Source organism: Pantherophis guttatus, chromosome 6 (assembly GCF_059756535.1).
Source record: "Pantherophis guttatus breed Tessera chromosome 6, ASM5975653v1, whole genome shotgun sequence".
Taxonomy (NCBI): Eukaryota; Metazoa; Chordata; class Lepidosauria; order Squamata; family Colubridae; genus Pantherophis; species Pantherophis guttatus.
Window position 1 is genome coordinate 7,100,148 of NC_142068.1, and position 18,728 is coordinate 7,118,875.

General features: G+C 40.8%; 1 protein-coding gene across 1 annotated transcript; it reads right to left on the reverse strand.

Annotated features, from left to right (window-relative positions):
* Window positions 1-468: 468 nt before the first annotated feature.
* On the reverse strand, window positions 469-17,915 carry LOC117679767 (cytochrome P450 2J2-like). Its single transcript, XM_034441979.3, has 9 exons — window positions 17,465-17,915; window positions 15,776-15,938; window positions 13,168-13,317; window positions 12,507-12,667; window positions 9,756-9,932; window positions 7,425-7,566; window positions 4,586-4,773; window positions 2,700-2,841; window positions 469-1,279 (listed from the first exon to the last, which is right to left on the reverse strand). The coding sequence occupies exons 1-9, from the start codon at window positions 17,633-17,635 to the stop codon at window positions 1,095-1,097; spliced, it is 1,479 nt and encodes a 492-aa protein (XP_034297870.2). The 5' UTR covers window positions 17,636-17,915; the 3' UTR covers window positions 469-1,094.
* Between the last annotated feature and the right edge of the window lie 813 nt (window positions 17,916-18,728).

Genomic DNA, 18,728 nt, shown 5'->3' on the forward strand with positions numbered 1-18,728 from the left:
CTTGTGAATCGGCTCTGGTGACTATTGGATCTAGTCTGTGGGGAAGGTTGCATTGACTGAGGGTGGATGTCTTTGGGAAAATTGGGGCTGGAGCTTTGCCAGACATTTTAGGCTCATCTGTTGTGGTATAGTAGGGCAATAAAAAGATTTTATTGGTGCCTGCATCTGCCTATGTGACCTGCGCAACACTTGCTTTTAGATCAATAAATAGTAGAGGTGGAATGGCTGGCAGGGAAATCAGGGCAGGGCAGTGTATATCTGGAGTATATCTGGAGTGTCTGATAATTGGAAATATGGTGACCGCTCATGGGGAATGTGAGCTCAGTATTTAGTACTGGTCTCATATTTTGCCCCTTCATTTCATTCACCTCATTTACCTGATAAGTAGACCTGGCATGGGTTTAGATTGCTGTTTTTAAATGCCAGATCAGCCTGAACGAGGCTGCGTGAAAAGGAAGATTCAAGGACTAAATGGAAAGTAATGAGTTTATTGTCAGCATTCCAGAAAAAAAACCCACCTCCAAGTAAAGACTCTGAAGGAAGCATTTTTCAAAGTTCTATTTACTAGAATAGGTAAACTGGCACATCTGGAAAAACCCGAATCTGAGAGGTCCAGGTTTTCCCTCAGTAAATCAAAACCCCCAAAACCATCCCCTCACTCCTCAGTCGATCACATGCTCCAATCAACCACCGTCCCATCTCGAAACATCACTCCGACCACTCCTTCTCCAGATGCAGGATCGCCCTGACCTTGATCGACAGGAAGAATGCTATTATGTCTACAGACAACCCCTTTACTAAATCCCCCCTCCTACTTTCCCACACATGAGAATGTGGCAGCATGGAAGCTTCTGGCCTAATATGGCTTCCAAAGCTGACATTTATTGGCACCCAAAAGAAAACTAAGCTAAAATGTAACAAACTTACTTAGCATATCATTCAGACGTGACCTCCTGGTTGACATGGTTAGGTAAGTTTGTGAACCCAGCAATAAGCTGAAAAAGTTTTAAAGTACAATAAATGAAAGAAAAAGAATAAATTAAGCCAAGAGGCATATAGGAAACAGTTTAAACTTTTTATGGTGTTTTTAAAGTTTAAGCCTTTGTGGGAATAGCACACAGTTTGTAAGGGTATGGGTGCATTGATATCTTTGCAACAGGTTCTTCATTGAGTTCTTTCACTCCTTCAGGCAACTGGAAGTTGAAGGCCCTCAACAGGCTGGTCAGAAGGATGAAGATCTCAATTCTTGCCAGCTGCTGTCCCGCACAGGCACGTAGACCTATAGAGGAGACAAAGCATGGATGGAGCAGATAATAATCCAGAGTGTACCCCAGGAGTGGGTTCTAAATTTTTTTACTACCGATTCTGTGGGCATGGCTTATTTTGTGGGTGTGGCTTGATGGTCATGTGACAATTATTTAGGATTTAGCAGAGGTACTGGTCTACCAGGCTTTTAACTGCTTGCAGAGCTGTACCGATCTACCAATTTATTTTTGCAGGCACTGATCTACTCATGTATTTTTTCAGGCACTGGTCTACCCATTTATTTTTGCAAGCACCGGTCTATTCATTTGTCTTCTTATAACACTGATCAGCTGTAGGGCGGCCCTTTGAAGCCCCGCGGCAAGAGTTTAAACAGTTTTTTTTCCTCTAGCCATCAGCTGGGACTCAGGAGGCAGCAATAGATTGGGGGTGGGGCCAAATAAAAGGTAAGAATAACGTGGGGGCGGGGGGCAGTGGGGGGGCAGAACCGGTTCGGTGACATCATATCGTCACTGCTACCAGCTTGGCGGAACCGGGCGGAACCAGGAGGAACCCACCACTGGTGTACCCCATCAGCAAGGAAATCTGAAACATTTGATAACAGCCAAAATAAATTTCCATGCTGAATCCTAGTATCTTCCAGCAGATTCCATTCTTAGTGATGTTTTCTCCCATTTAACTCTGTTGATACCTATCAGAGGGGTGACTTTAACTCAGGTCGAACTACCCTGTTTCCCCCAAAATAAGACATCTCCTGATAATAAGTCCAATCAGGCTTTTGAGCGCATGGCAATAAGGCCAAGCACTTATTTCAGGGTTCAAAAAAATATAAGGCAGGGTCTTATTTTCAGGGAAACATGGTAGATGGTGTACCATTTCAAAGGCAAAGCTATGCATCCATGATCTGGCATATTTTTCCAAAGATTGGCCTACAAGAGGGAAGTCACTTTCTCACCTTCTGTCCAGCAACTTCTTTTACAGTGCATCAGGCTACAGCTGGAGTAGAGGAAGGAGGTATGGACATAATCTATAAGAATTCCATTTTCACTGATCACACACCTATTCTTCTTATTCTTTGCTTGCTCCATCTGGCTGTCTGGACGAAAGTGAGAATAATACTTGGCAAAACATCCTTTCCTCCTGCCCTCCTCAGAGTAATTAGACTGCATTTGACCATTTTTTGGCTAGGGACTTAAATATTCATGCTAATCTTGTCAGTTCCGGATTAGTTCAGGATCTGCCCCAACTACTAGAAGAAATAAGGATTCCTTGATTTCCTACTTAGAGCATCAACAGAACAACTCAGGTAATGTGGTGGTGGGAATCCGTAAGTTGTAAACTGCCCAGAATCCCTTGCTAAGGAGATGCGTGGAATATAAATTTAATATAAAACTACATGAAATAAGAAGTGAGCTGCTTTGGGCTCAAGGATTTACCTATTCCGAAGGGCAGAAACTCTTCCCGTTCAATGAACTTCCCATCCTTATCTAAAAAATGATTTGGATTGAATTCTTCAGGTGTCTCCCATTGCTCAGGATCAAGAAGAACAGAGCGCAAGTCTGGGACAATAACGGTCCCCTGTTTTTTAAAAAAAAGACAATTAAAAAGAACAGTTTCATAAAGGAAAGAGGCAAAGAAGTTTAAACAATATTGATGAAACCCTTGCTCATAGCTTGCCTTTACGGATCCATGTTTGTTCGTTTCTCAGAGCAGTTTCTGAGAGCAGGGGCTGCTCAACAGCTTAGCTTCCTTTCTCTTAACTAATGTCACCTTGTCTCTTGAAGAAGGGGACAAAGAAACATGGCTATACATGACTACAGTTCTGCTCTCAAATTCAACCCCTAAATTCTTATTGTCTTCCTAGGATGAAAATAAAATGTTTACGGTTGTAATTTTAAAATCAGAGAGGTGTTTGGATTTAAATCCATAATTCATCCTTCAAAAGTTTTTGCTATTCTTGAGAGGAGTGGAGCTTCCCACGATACCAGTCACAAGCTCTCCATTCCTGTGCTGGCTTCTCCCTGTTAGTGGGCTCTGAACCAAAGCTGCCTTGTGGGGGCAGCAAAGCTAAGGAGGGGCACCCTGTGAGGTTGCAGGAGAGAATGCAACTCTTCTGCCAAAATCCAGGGCTTTTCTTTTCTCCCTCTATGCCACGATGGGAAGAAGAGACAGCCTAAGATGGCTGCCACAAAGCTGGGATAGCAGATGCCCATCTAAGCAAAGTGCAGGAATGGACATTGGGGAACAGTGTGTGAACTGGGTGAGAATAATTCTTTCTATTCAAATTTTAACCCCAAAGAAATGGGGAGGAACTATTAATTTAGATCTATCTGATAAATGGTGAACAAGCATTTGGAAAGTGATTAGCAATTGGAAGGAGGAGATTTAAAGAGAGAGGAAACAATTTATTCTTTAAAAATACAGGCATTCTAAAATGCTGGAACTATGGGTTTAAAAAATCAGCATTGCTTTTTCACTTGAATTTGAAAATGCTGGAATTATTTACCTACAAAGCCTATTCTATTTTTAAAACTGTTTTACAATCAAATGTAGATTGACTAGTAAATTGAAATTTAAGTGCAGAGTGCCACCTGCTGACGAAAGGAAAAATTACAAATTTGGAAATACCTATGCGAAAGAAAGTGTAAACATTGGATTACCTTTAATTACCCCATGACTTCTGGAGACCTAAATATGAAAATGAGGAAGCTATTTAATTAAGGAGATATTTGAATGTTATACTAGAAGATTGAATCTGTAAAGGGGACGCAAAGAGGCTTTTGATAACCTCTGATATTGTTTACTTCTCTCTCTCTCTCTCTCTCTCTTTTTTTTTTTTAGGTAGGTGACATGATTAGAAGTCAGAAAGGAAAGAGAGGAAAAGTGTTTTAATAAAGCTAGAATAGGTGATAGAAATAAGAGAAGGGGGAATATCAATGTATACATTTTTATATAATAAAATGAAAGCAATAACAAGAGAAAAAGTGGAACAATTGAACAATGAAAGATTGCAACCTAAGAGAAATCCATATTATTTACTAGAAATATATAAGTTGATTGAATGTAATAATTATGATTAACTTTATTAGTTTTATTTGTATTAGAATGTATGACACCAAGGTGCCACACTGTTCACGTATTGATTTGATACATTTATAAAAAATAAAAGATAAAAAACTTGGGGGGAAAAGTTTTTGCTATTCTTGCTTATTCAGTTTTGCACGACTAATTGGCACTTCCTGAACAGAGACCTTCGAAGTGCCCTATTCTCTTTTTCCTTCCACGTTGGGCTACTGCAATGCATCCTGAACATATTTCCCACCTTTGGAATGTGATATCCCCTCAGCATCACATCCTTTGTGCTTTGCCTGGGAACTCCGTATAGCAAGACATATTTTAAACGCTGCATTTCATGAATCACGGCATTGGTGTAGGGCACTTTCTTCCGATCCTGGTAAGAAATTGACCCCGAGGAACCAAATACATCTTCAATCTCTTTCTGGACTTTCTCTAGAAAACAATAATGAAAACAGAAACTTCATGTTCAGTATTGTGTTTTTTTATTCCTTTGTTTGTTTATTCATTCATTTCCCAATTTTAATCCTCAGAAGTATCAATCAATCCTTTATTATGGGCACAGACCAGAGTTAAAAATTAAAACTTTTAAAACAATTAAACAGAACATGACACAATAGTACATTTCAATTTATGGTGAGATCATCAAGGTGGCCTCATTTTACCTTTTTACACAAGAGTTTATCTACATTCAAAGAAACGGTGTCATACTGATCCACTAGTAACACCTGTACATAACAGAGATGAGAATTTCCCAGAATGTATTACCAGGTAAGGAGTTTAAAAAAGAATGTAGAATCCTTATAGACTAGAGGGAATAATATAACAGGGCCTGAACTGTAGTTTCAGTGGCCCCTTGTCCACGGGGGCACAATGGCAGCTCATAAAGTGTAATGATCAAGGTTTCTCCTATCCAGTCATGTCTGACTCTAGGGGGCAGTGCTCATCTCTGTTTCTTAGTCGAGGGAGCCAGCATTGTCTGAAAACATTTCCATGGTCATGTGGCCAGCATGACTATACACTGAGGCCAGTGGTGGGATTCAAGTAATTTAACAACCGGTTCTCTGCCCTAATGATTTTTTCCAACAACCAGTTTGCCAAACTGTTCAGAAAGTTAACAACCAGTTCTCCCAAAGTGGTGCGAACTGGCTGACTCCTACCACTGACCGAGGCTCACAGAATGCTGTTACCTACCCACCAAAGTGGTATCTATTTATCTACTCTCCTTTGCTTGCTCTCAAACTGCTAGGTGGGCAGGAGCTGGAGCAAGTAATGGGAGCTCACCCTGTCATACAGTGCTCGGGTCTCGAACCTGGAGTTTTTATGAAATAGTTCTAATCTTTATTGGTTTATAGTTATCCTCTGTAAGAAAAAAGCTCAAAGTTGTGGGAAAGAATAGTTAATTCAGCAATATAGCTGGTCAGGGCATTCAAGGCTCATATGAATCCGAATAATGTTTGTGGGAAAGTACAATGTCATCTGTATACAATAAATTTGTAATATGCCTTTTTACTGACTTTGGAGGGTGATCTAATCAATTCAATTTAGCCTCAAGTGGATTAATATATACATTAAACAACAGAGGACTAAAACACACCCCTGCCTCACTCCTCTCCGAGTTGGGATCCTGTTGGCATGGTGGCCTTGTATCGTGAACTTTGGATCTTGCGTTCTTATAAAAATTATGCATTAGCAGTAATAACCGTCTATTAATAGTGTCCTCAGTAATACTTTTAGGATGTAGAATAGTCTTTAGAGCATTAGATGACAATCCAAAAACATCTTTAATCTCCCTCTGCACTCTCTCTAGGAAAAAATTAAGGAAATGCAAACTTAGTGAATGAAGACAAATGTACGTGTCCCAGGTTAATGTTGCAGAATCCAATCTGGGTTAGTCACAGAGCAGGGCTGGGCTGCTGGGGGTTCACAGGGGTTTGGGAGAACCTCTAGCTAAGATTCTGTGTAGTTCGGAGAACCCCCAAATCCTACTCCTGGCTGGCCTCACCCACCTCGCCCCTACCAGGAGTCCCCATGCAGCCCGTTTTGGATGCAGGTAAGTGCAGGCTCAAGGAGGGTGAAAAATGGGCTGGATGTTCAGGAAGGCTGGAAGCAGGCCCATTTCCAGCCTCCATAGAGCCTCCTGAGCCTGGGGAGGCCATTTTCGCCCTCCCAGAGGCTTGAGGAAAGCCTCCGGAGCCCGAGGACGGCAAAAATGCCCCCCTCCCGCCGTGGTGCAGGAGCCTTTTCTCTACCGGAATGGAGACAACACACTTGCTAGAGAGAAATTCCCTGTGGATGGGCTCAGCATGAGTCCAAATGCTCAGAAGAGTAAACCTCTGGTTCTGGTGACCCACCCAGATTGGATCCTGCTACAAATTTAGCTTTCAGTATTGTTTTTCACTTATTTATTTATTCATTCGTACATTGGGATTTAGGCTAACCTTCCAATTAACCCCATCCTCCTTTTGAGGGTCATGGTGGAGTGCCATATTAAGGTGTCTGGAACAGGACTAGATCCAATCCAAGCTGATTGAGAATATTGAGGTAAATTGGTGATTTAATTCAAAGATTCCAATGACTCTCCTCAGACAAGTCAATCTCCTGATTTGAATTCCAACCAGTTTGGAAATCTGGTTAAATTTTAAAAAGAAATAAATAAATGTTTTGAAAATAATCTCAATCAATTTTTTTCAAAATTTATATGTTCATTATCATACTCTAATTTGGTTTTCTACATGCAATTTAAACTGCAAATGAAAAACAAATCTAAAAACTTTGGTAGATTTCTGCAGTTAAAATGTGCTCAATTGTTTTACATTGTACTGATTTCTAGTTTTTAGTTCCTCGCACAATATTTTATTGATATCAGAGAAGGCTCTCTGTATGTACAACATATACTTTCCTTTAATCTTACTAAGCTCATATTCCCACTTTTAGGTTCAGGAATTCAAATAGGAAAATTACCATGAAGAATAGATTCTGTTCATCATTCAACGGCCCTTAATATTTCAAATACCTTCAAATAAAACTTCTGTGTTCTAGAACCTGAAACTGGCCCTTGTTCCCACAGCCCAGATTTCGCTCACCTTGGGTGTCGGGACGATTTGTCAGGAGGAGCAGTACCCACATCATAGTAGTATAGGTTGTGTCTGTTCCAGCAGTAAAGAAATCAAAAATACACTGAGCCAGGTTCTCTTCACTGTAGGTAGAGTCGGGGTCATTCCTGCTCTGATATTTCAAATGGGAAATGAAAATTACAAGGAATTCTAAGTAGTTTTCCTGTGGTTATTTTTGTTTCTGGGGGTTCTCCTAGATTTACAACTCCTGCTCAAACAAGAGGTGGCAGCCATAGCTAGGAGAATCTTTGTGCAACTTCACGTGGTGCCTTTTCCTGGATCGTGAGGCCCATGCAGTCACTCATGCCCTGGACATCTCTTGGTTGGATTACTGGAACATGTTCTACGTGGGGCTACCCTTGAAGAGTATTTGGATGAGATAACGGTATAGAATGCAGCGGTATGGACAGTCCCTGAGGCCACTCAGGTGGCCCATGTAACACCACTGTTGTATAAGTTGCACTGATTGCCAGTTTGCTTCCAGGTCCAATTCAAGGTGTTGCATCCAGGGTATCTAAGGAGACAACTCACCCTGATGAGATTTCCCTATTTATTTATTTATTTATTTATTTATTTATTTATTTATTTATTTATTTAATTTTATTTGTCAAGCATGTATAAGATAGCAGATATAAGTATAAACATGATTATGAACATAGCAAATGGGTATGAATAAATGAGGACAGTAGGACAGGGATGGTAGGTACATTGATGTACTTATGCATGCTCCCTACAGACCTCTTAAGAACGGGGTGAGGTCAACAGTAGATAGTCTAAGGTTAAAGTTTTGGGGATTTGGGGAAGAAACCACAGAGTCAGGTAGTGCATTCTAGGCATTGACTACTCTGTTGCTGAAGTTGTATTTTCTGCAATCCAATTTGGACCAGGGGGGACATGATAGCAGTCTTCCGATATTTGAGGGGTTGCCACAGAGAAGAGGGGGGTCAAAGCACCAGAAGACAGTGAATCATGCAGTTGTTAAGAACTGTGTTAAAAGCCAACACAGTTGTAGGCTGCATAAACAGAGGGATAGAATCAAGATCACGTGAAGTGTTAATACCACTTTATAAGGCCTTGGTAAGGCCACATTTGGAATATTGCATTCAGTTTTGAGTTTGGAGCAGTTTACATTAAGTTTGTATCTATTGTGTGCTGGTGTATTTTTGTGGTTGAAGCTGAAGTAGTCATTGACAGGTAGGACATTGTAGCAGATAATTTTGTGTACTACACTTAAGTCGGACCAAAGGCAACGTAGTTCTAAGTTGTCTAAGCCCAAAATTTCAAGTCCGGTGGCATAAGGTATTCTGTTGTGAGCAGAGGTTCCAGACAGATGAGCTGTATTCAAGGATTGGTCTAGCAAAGGTTTTATATTCCCTAGTTTGCAATACAATATTACCGGAGAAGAAGCTTTGCAAGATTAGGTTAACAACTCTTCATGCTTTTTTGGCAATGCTGTTACAGTGAACTCTGGCACTTACATCATTAGAGATGATCTAATCATCCTATCCCACTCAATCCAGCAGAAGAAGCCCACTTCAGATCTCATCTGCCAAAAAAGTTCCGGGAGAAGATCCTTTCCTGCTGTGGTCCCTGCCCTATGGAATATTTTCGTGTACAATGCTAAACTGAACACAAGTTGATAAATTACTTCTAAAAAATCATTCTGGGTCTTTTCCCGCAAAACATTGGAAAGGATGACCTTTTTTTCCTTGTTTTAAAATAATTTACATTTTTACTTATGGTCAAGGCTATGAAAGTATCTGTCCTTTCCCAATCTTTGCAGGGATTAAGTATGAATTTATCAAAATCCATACCCTATTAATACTTTTTCCTTCGTAATGGAACTTCTTTAGAAAAAAGAGTGGCAGAGGAATAAGGGAGACTAACAAACAGAAGCCATTGATTTCTCTTTTCCCCACACCTTCCATGCCTAACAGAAGGAGACAAACAATATAGTTCTCATTTCAAAGCATGGGATGATATATCAGTAGTGGGTTGCAAAACCCGTCACTACTGATTCGCTCGTGCATGCATGCACACTCACGCACATGATGCTTCTGCACATGTGCAGAAGCGTACAGCGTGGGTGGGCAGAGCCTCATGCTGTTGCTGCTACCAGTTCACCGATCCTGGTAGAACCAGTAGCAACCCACCACTGGGATATATTCACAATTGGAGCTGAATAAGAAAGAAAGAAAAATCCAAGATGAAGGAATACGTTATCAGTAGCTCTGCCTGTTTATTTACAGCAAGGAATATAATAATTCCTTGCCTGTGTATTGAATCACAATAAATCCATACCTTCTCCATCTGAAGAAGATAGTAATCAATGAAATCTTGTGGCTCATGCAGACAGTGGGATTCCTTGTGTTTCTCTATTTCCTGCTTTGCAAATGCATGGATAATATCCACAGAAGCCAGGGTTTTCTTGTGAGGGCCTGGGAGGTACTTCATTAATTGTGGAAACAAATCATACATCTAACAGAAAAAGAGAAAAGTTATTTATTCCCTGCCATAACTAAAGCAGGGAAGGGTCAAACACATCATAAATCATGAGTCCCTGCATGCCCACAAGATAATGCTTTGAATGCCTTTCTCAACGCCTGCAAATTTCCCTAGGCCGTTAGTAGCTCAGATTCTCGTAGAGAGTTTAAGCTTGCAATAAAAATGTATACTCATTTGAACATTTGGATGTCCTGATTTCCTTGGCTCTTGATAGTAGGATAGCAATGACTATGGACTCAAGCTGTTGGAAGCTTGAGAGGGATATTCCAAGCTATTAGACTGAAATAGTCAAGCTATAGATTCATGGGAAAAGGGAATGTTGAATGCTATTCCAAGATACTGTATTGGACAATTGTCCCAATGCAGACCCACACAGAGTTGCTTTTAGAATTTAGAATAGAATAGAGCTGGAAGGGACCTTGGTGGTCTTCTAGTCCAACCCACTGCTTGTCTGCTTGTTTGTGTGAATAGAAAAGAAAGCCCTTTCACCAGAGGTGGTATTCAGCAGGTTCTGACCAGTTCTGGAGAACCGGTAGCGGAAATTTTGAGTAGTTCTGAGAACCAATAAATACCACCTCTGACTGGCCCCACCTGCATCTATTGTTTGCCTTCTGAGTCCCAGCTGATCGGGAGGAAATGGGGATTTTGCAGTAATGGAGTGGGAATGGAGATTTTACAGTATCCTTCCCCTGCCATGCCCACTAAGCCACACCCACCAAGCCATGCCCACAGAACCAGTAGTACCACCCATCCACCCACCCACTCACCCTCCATCCATCCCTCCCTCCCCCTCCTCTCTCTCTCTCTCTCTCTCTCCCTCCCTCCCTCCCTCCCTCCCTCTCTCTCCTTAGTGTATGCTGAATTCAGCCAAATATTTAACCATTTTTCACATGAGATAATAATAGAAAACATGGTGAAATATTGGTTGCACATTGGGACAGAGGTGACTAAACAATAGTACCCAATGAAGACCTACTGTATGACTTGCTCTGCTTCAGGCTATAATGAGGTGTTGTGAGGTTTATCATAAGGTTGCATTCTGGGCCTTACATTATTCTCTCTCTCTTTCTGAAATGACAAAAAAAATATGGGTGGCCTCAAGGATAAGAAAATGTCTTAGAGAATGGGAGAATTTTGAAAGGACCCATCCAAAATCTTACACACGAGTAGGAAAAATCCAAGGGATATAAAAGCTTTATACCATTGTGGCAGCACTGAAGCCTCCAAGATGGCCTCAGTCAGGCTAGCTTCAGAGTCGACAGGCTATCTGTATAGATTTTAGAGTAGATCAGCAGAAATCTAGTATCCAGATCCAGAGAAATCATTCTTCCTCTTTATTTCTCATTATTTAGACACCACTAGAATATTGCTTCTAGATCTCTACCTTGTGCTTTAGAAACAGCTTTACAAATTGAAGTGCATTTTGGGAGAGAAGAGCTGACATGATAAGGGTCCTGGGAGGAAAAACTTAAAAGAGCCTTGGTAGTACAGGGGTTTAAGGCACCCTGTTATTAAGCTTATTAAGACCAGCTGCCTGCAATTACTGCAGGGTTCGCATCTCGCCAAGGCTCAAGGTTGACTCAGCCTTCCATCCTTTCTAAGGTAGGTGAAATGAGGACCCAGTTTGTGGGGGCAATAAGCTGACTTTGTATAAATATACAAAAGGATGAAGGCTATTGCTGAGCACATTGTAAGCCGCCCTGAGTCTTCGGAGAAGGGCGGCATATAAATCAAATTAAAAAAAAAAAAAGGAAGAATTGGAAGCAGTAGAATGGTGGTATTCAGCTGGTTCTATCCAGTTTGGGCAAACTGGTAGCGGTGGCTGCAGGAGGCTCCGCCCACCCACCCGGATGTAATCACATCCCGTTTTTGACGCTCTGCGTGTGCACGGAAAGCACACTCTCACAATTGCAAACCAGTAACAAAGGTTGAAGCAGTAGGTATGTTCAGCCAGGAGAAAAAGAAGACCATCAGGGGACAAATACTTGCCATATGCAGAAGAGAGGCAGGATAGTTCAGAATTATTCCAGAAGACTTGGCAGAAACAAAAGGCTTAAATAATAGGAAAGTAGATGTTGGTCGTGTATGAAGAAAAAAATATGAAGAACCGTTCAATGATGGACTGACCCATGAAGTGGTAGACTATCCTTTGCTAGAGGTGTTTAGACCTGGGGTGGATGGCCATCTGCTCCTGATACTGAAATGATGTATTCCTCCATGGGGAGAATGACTTTGGTGTAGTGGTAAAGACACCAGCCTAGAAACTGGGAGGTAGTAAATTCTAGTGCTAAGCAGGCATTAAGTCGACATGGTGACCTTGAGTCAAAATTTAGGTAGTGACCAATGCTAAACCACTTCCAAAATCTTGACAAGAAATCTGTGGAAACTTCTCCAGGCTCTCACCAAGAGTCAAGACTCATTGAAGGACACACACACAGACATACACACACATGAAAAAAGAAACTTCCTCTATGCTGTCCATTCTAGGGTTCTATGAAAATACTGGCGGTACCATAGTTTGTTTCCTTAGTAGAAAACATGACTCACCACATGAAAAGAGTCACCAATAAAATCCAAAATAATTGTAAGGGCTTGAACCAGCTTCTGGAAATTTTCATCTTCAAGATCAAATGGACGTCCAAAGCTCAAAGCGCATATGACATTAGAAATTGCATTTAGTACTGAAAACGAAGGGTCAAATGGCTGCCCTGCAATGAAAGATATTTCATAATGAATTAGATAAAGTGGGGAGGAGCCCAAACTGAGTAATCAGCAATAAGCTGACTTTGTATAAAATATACAAAAGTATGAAGGCTATTGCTTAACACATTGTAAGCCGCCCTGAGTCTCCGGAGAAGGGCGGCATATAAATCAAATTAAAAAAAAATGAGAAGAAAAGGAAACTTCAAAAGGATCCCATCTAAACCTATCAGGCAGTAAAAACAAACTTCAGGAGATTTGTATTTTCAAACTTGCAAGACTCTGTTAATGTAGCCTTACAATAAAATAGAATTAATTCATCTTGTCATTTCCCCTGTCTAATCAATTTGGGAGACTGGCAGGGGGTGAAGGAAGAGAAATGGGAACTGTCTGGTTTTTTTAAAAAAAAAACACACACCAATTGAATGCATCTATTTTTATTTAAAATACTCAGAAAGGAAAAGATTTTGGCAGATGGGGATTTGAGTTGTTACCCTAAATGACATACCTTTTGTTTGTCTAAAGATCTCCACCAATGTCTGAGCCACGTCTTCTATTTGATGCTCAATGCTTTTCTTTCCCAGGCCCAGCTTCCGCAGAGAAGTGATGCCAATACGTCGCTGCTGTTTCCAGGTGTGGCCATTGGAAAGAATAATTCCTGAGGGCATCAGCAGACAGTGTTAAATGATTCCTGATTACCTTTGTGTTAAAAAAAACAGTGATGTCCAGTTCTTGCCAAACATCTTTCTGAATTTCAGGTGGGAATACCAAAACCTCGTGACATGTTGACATTTTTGTAAAATTCTGGACATGTTATTTTTTCTTTACAAAATATTTATTTATTTTGGGATTCACATGGACACTAGGAGACATAAGTGCTGTGGTGACCACAGATACAGTGCTTGCCAACCTCTGTCATATATGATGGACATCAAAACCTTCTAAGATGTGTAATTATTCATGTACAAGAACTTCTGTTATAGGCACCAGAGACAGGATCTTCTCAGGGAGAATCTGCACCTTCTTCCCACAACGTGGGAAGCCTTGATAGTATAGTGGTCTAAGCACCCTGTTATTAACACAGCTGCCTGCAATTACTGCTGGTTTGAATCTCTCCAAGGCTCAAGGTTGACTCAGCCTTCCATCCTTTCTAAGGTAGGTGAAATGAGGACACAGTTTGTGGGGGCAATAAGCTGACTATGTATAAATATACAAAAGTATGAAGGCTATTGCTTAACGCATTGTAAGCCGCCCTGAGTCTCCAGAGAAGGGCGGCATATAAATCAAATTAAAAAAAAAAAAAACACGTTGAAATCAACCACCAAAATAGGCAAATGGCTTTTTTATTCGCCTAGTTTAATCAAGTTCCTATTACATTTATATGCCAAAGATTGACTAAAATATTTTAACTTGCTTTTATGGGCTTTAGTTTCAGTAGTCCGGTAACCCAACCAAAAAAAAAAAAGTAACCGCTAGAGTAACCTAGAGGGGAAATATTGCCGGTATAGAAAATGTCATTACACTAAGGAGAGGTGAAGAAATATATAACAAGTAGAATGTCACTTTGAAACAATGCTTAAGAAGGAAACATAATTTCTTTTTGTTTATATGTTGTATAAATGTTTGTTGTGTATATGTCATGCTATGTTTTTTTTAATATTTATACTCCAATTAAAATTTATTTTCAAAAAAAAAGTAACCGCTGATGACAATGTCCTCCATTTCCAGATCATGCGCCATTTCTTCTGAGGTAAACATTAAGTCTATTATGTAACTGCCAATTGGGTGAGATAACCAGGGGGAAGCTCATGGTTGCCATAGGGATTATAATTCCTAAGTAACATTGGACCCATCTACAGCTTTTTGTACATGAAACTACAAAACCTAACCCTTACATTGCCCAGTAAAATGTGCTCAAATAGTTTATTCATCTTCCATGATATCATGTCTGGAGGACATCTCTAATATCTGCCACCAATTATTGTTGCTAACAGCCTGAGACCAAGGCTACTAGAAATCCAACCTCTATGACCCATGAAATACTTATCAGGTAATGGGGAACTGCACCAACTGCTGGTAAGTTATTCTGTCCTGGCCAGCTCTAATCATCATTTTCCACCCCACAGCTTGACAAACATATGCAAGAAGCCAGTCTGTCAGCATTCCAGAAAACTCCCCAACTCCAAGCAAAGACTCTGAAACAAGCATTTTCAAAGTTCTGTTTACTAGAATAGGTAATCTGGGAAAACCCGAATCTGAGAGGTCCGGGTTTTCCCTCAGTAAATCAATACCCTCAAAACCATCTCCTCAGACCTCAGTCGATCACATGCTTCCAGCCTAATATGGCTTCCAAAGCTGACACAGTCCTCACCGGCGCCCAGCTTCACCAACAGTGGGCTTGCAAAGGGCAATTTGTGAGCTGCCGCCTGCATCAAGCTAGACTGGAGAGGTAGAGCATGAGCGAGGGAGGGAGCGCTGAGGAGACGGCAGGTAGAGCCAAGCAAAGGGATGAGCGACAGCCCTCCACAGCATGCCGTAGCCCATGCACTTTCCCTCAGCCCCCTTCTTTCAGTGGGCTACTATCCGCTCGGCTCAGCACCCCTCCTGCTTCTCCGCCTCTCCTCTCACGCCATTAGCCAACCAATTCCAGGCATTTCCCACCCAAACGGCATGCCATATTTGCAATGGGGCGAGGTGTTTGGGAACATCAGTTTCAATGCCTTGCCGGCAGGGATCTTTTCCTCTTTCTTTCTTTCCTCCCGCTCCCACCCCCCACATCCACCGGAGACCCCTGGATTCCCTCCCCAACCTCCCCTGGCCCATACAGGCACTACCCACATGAGTGATATCAAATTGGCCACACCCACCCAGTCACATGACCACCCAGCCACAACCACACAGCCAGTCTTAGGGCAGAGAACTGGTTTCTTTTGCTTGTCTCATGCCAGTAAATCATTTTGTTTACTATGTCTTTTTCTTCTTATGCTATGCATAATATTACGACAAATGGGAAGAGTTTGATGGTTAATAATAATAAATAATGGTAAATTATTATTATTATTATTATTATTATTATTATTATTATTATTATTACAATAACAATTATTTGGACTTACCCCTTCCTTTCCCAAATTCATCCAAGAAAGCAGTCTCTACTCGAACTGAGAATTCTTCTAGGAAGGTGGTCATTCCTTCTTTCACAGCTTTGAATCCAGAGAGAATTATCATAAGTTGTCGCCCGTACCACAAGGAGTAAATATTTCCATATCGTTTAACAGGCTGTCGAGTCAATCAAAGATGAGACGTGTTATAACCAAATATAGGATTATTCCCATTTAATGCTAGATGCCATCTACGGGTGTTCTTAAATCCTGAATTCTAAGATGTTCACCATATGCAATTCTCTCTTTAGAATTCTTTTTTCTCTATCTAAGATTCCTGCTGAGAATTTCTTTCTGATTTTCTGAATTATTTTTCTAAGAAAACACATCCTTCTATTTATTTTGTTTATAACTAACCAAGGAAAAAAACAACTAGAACTAAAGACAAATTTCCTAACAATGAGAACAATCAACCAGTGGAACAATTTACCTCCAGAGGTTGTGAATGCTCCAACACTATAGTGCAGTGTTTCTCATCCTTGGTAGCTTAAAGATGGGTTGACTTCAACTCCCAGAATCCCCCAGGATTCTGCAGTGCTGGCTGGGGGATTCTGGGAGTTGAAGTCCACCCATCTTCAAGCTACCAAGGTTGAGAAACACTGCTATAGTGGAATCCAGGTAAAGGATACAATTTTCTTTCCTAGGCAAAAGTATGTTACAGTGCTAAGAGAACATGGAGCTGGAGAACATGCTGGAAGTGGAGATGCAATTAAATTAGACTTTAGAAGTACCAATATCTAGGTCAGTAATGGCTAACCTTTTCCAGACTGAGTGTCCAAAGCTCGCACGCATACGCACAAATGCACACACACATGTCCGAACACCCAAAATGCAATGCGTGCATAGCCCCCATGCATGTGCGAACAACCCCCATGCATGCACACATGGAGCCCTTACACACATGCCCTGTCCCACGCATGCACACATGGGGCCCTTACACACATACCCTGCCCCACGTATGCACAGCAGAGACCTAAAGACCAGCTGACTAGTGGGAGGCACACGCGCATTCACGGCGGAGCTGACCTGGGGTGACAGCTCGCGTGCCCACAGAGCGGGCGCTGCTTGCCACCTCTGGCACGTGTGCCATAGGTTCACCATCACAGATCTAGGTCATAGTATACCACATACAAAGCAGATATATAAGTGTCTGTTAGGAGAAAACTGTTCTATTCCTGTCTTCTCCAACCAGCTACACGAGTCCTTATCTAATGTATCTAAAATAGAAATTACTCTTCAGAACTCAAACCCAGAACATTTTTTAAAATTATGATTTTAAATTATAATTTGCAGAATTAGTGGGGCCATTTAGGTTATAAGGTTTTACTTATTGCCCACCATAGGAACAAAGAACAAAGCATACTTCAACAGAAGCATGTCTAGCTTCATTTGAACAAAATGAAGGGGAACCCACCCTCTCTCTCAAAAATTGGTTCCATTATCAAATATTTATGGGTAAGATGGAAGTAAAAACTGCCTTCTAAAAATTCAGTCCCATTGTTTCACATTGTTCTCAGTGAAGCAGTTATAAACAAGTCTTATCTGTATATTGTGGCATGATAACTTATACAATAATTTTGGTATAAAGAAAACAATTGAGAAATCGAACAATTATCTTGCATACTACTAGTTAGAATTAAATACCTTAAAGAAGTAATCTTCACGGAGCCAAAGCCCAGTTGCCAATAAGGTCCCAAGGAGTGGCAGAGCCAAAGGACCAGGAGGCAAATGTCTTCGAGTCCAGCGTTGTTTCAGGAAGAAGAGAATCAACAGAACAAGCAGCAAAAACAACAAAATTATACCTATCACCATCATTATTCTGCCAGTTGTTTTTCTTTGATGCTCACTACTACCGTAGATCTGGAGGCAGTTGTATCCTTTTGTCTGATGCTTTTTCCTCTTCCTCCTGTTTTATGTATTCATTGATGGAAATGAATAGCAAGTCATCTTTTGATTATGTTTGATTGCCATTTTGTCAACAAGTTATATTAATCCATATGAATGAGGTTCCCTCTAACCCTGCGTCACTCAAATAATAAAGAGATGTCTTCTTAAAAAAAAGAACTAGGACTGTATAATCCAATAGGTTCCTAAAATGATACTATGCCAGCATTATTTGGAAATCATGATGAAAATCATGGTGTTTCATACATCCATGAAACATACAGAAAAAACTTGTTCTGCCACAAAGATATTATCTAGTCCAGGGTTATGTCTCATACTTAGCCTTGCAAGGCCAGTATCACAACATTATCATGATAAAAAAAAAAACCTCATTCAACTTTGCTTACAAATAAGGGAACGTCTTCATGAAGGCCTCCTACTGTTGAGACCCATCTCTGGTGCTGTGCAGCCATTTGCCACTAAAACAAGTGTAACCACTATGCTAATCAGGAAGGGCTGTTGTAATGGATTCTGCAGCAGATGTTCTTGATAGAAAGGTGCCCTAAATTCAAGCAGCAAATTATAGATAGAGAGCTATGGATGTTTAGAAATACCTCCTTAAAAATGATGTCAATAATCCAGCTGCCTAATCCATGACCACATCTGGAAATAATCCATGCTAAAGCTCTACCAGGAACAATTGCCCAACTCTGAAGCATCATTAACCCCAATAAAGATCAGGTCGCTTGAGTAGCACCTAGCTATTCTTTGTGCTTTGCCTTATGGCCCAATATTTTTATTATTCTTTTTATTCCTTACCACCAAAATACTGGTTTCCTTGCTATGTCTCATTAGGTGCCAGGTCCATGCCTGAAGGATAAGAATCCCCCTCTTCTCTCCTTCAATCACCTTCTTGCTTGTTATTGATTTAATTATTTACTTCATGTATAAATTGCTTCATTCACCAAAGTGGCTCTAGAGATGATGCATGACTTTCTTTCTCTAACTGCTTTTGTTCTCACCC

Excerpts from the sequence above, each read along its gene's own strand:
- LOC117679767 (XM_034441979.3), bottom strand. The coding sequence starts at position 17,635 with ATGATGGTGATAGGTATAATTTTGTTGTTTTTGCTGCTTGTTCTGTTG. Across the intron at positions 4,774-7,424 it reads AAATCGTCCCGACACCCAAG|AGAAAGTCCAGAAAGAGATT; the intron begins GTGAGCGAAATC and ends ATTGTTTTCTAG. Across the intron at positions 2,842-4,585 it reads GGGGATATCACATTCCAAAG|GGGACCGTTATTGTCCCAGA; the intron begins GTGGGAAATATG and ends TTTAAAAAACAG.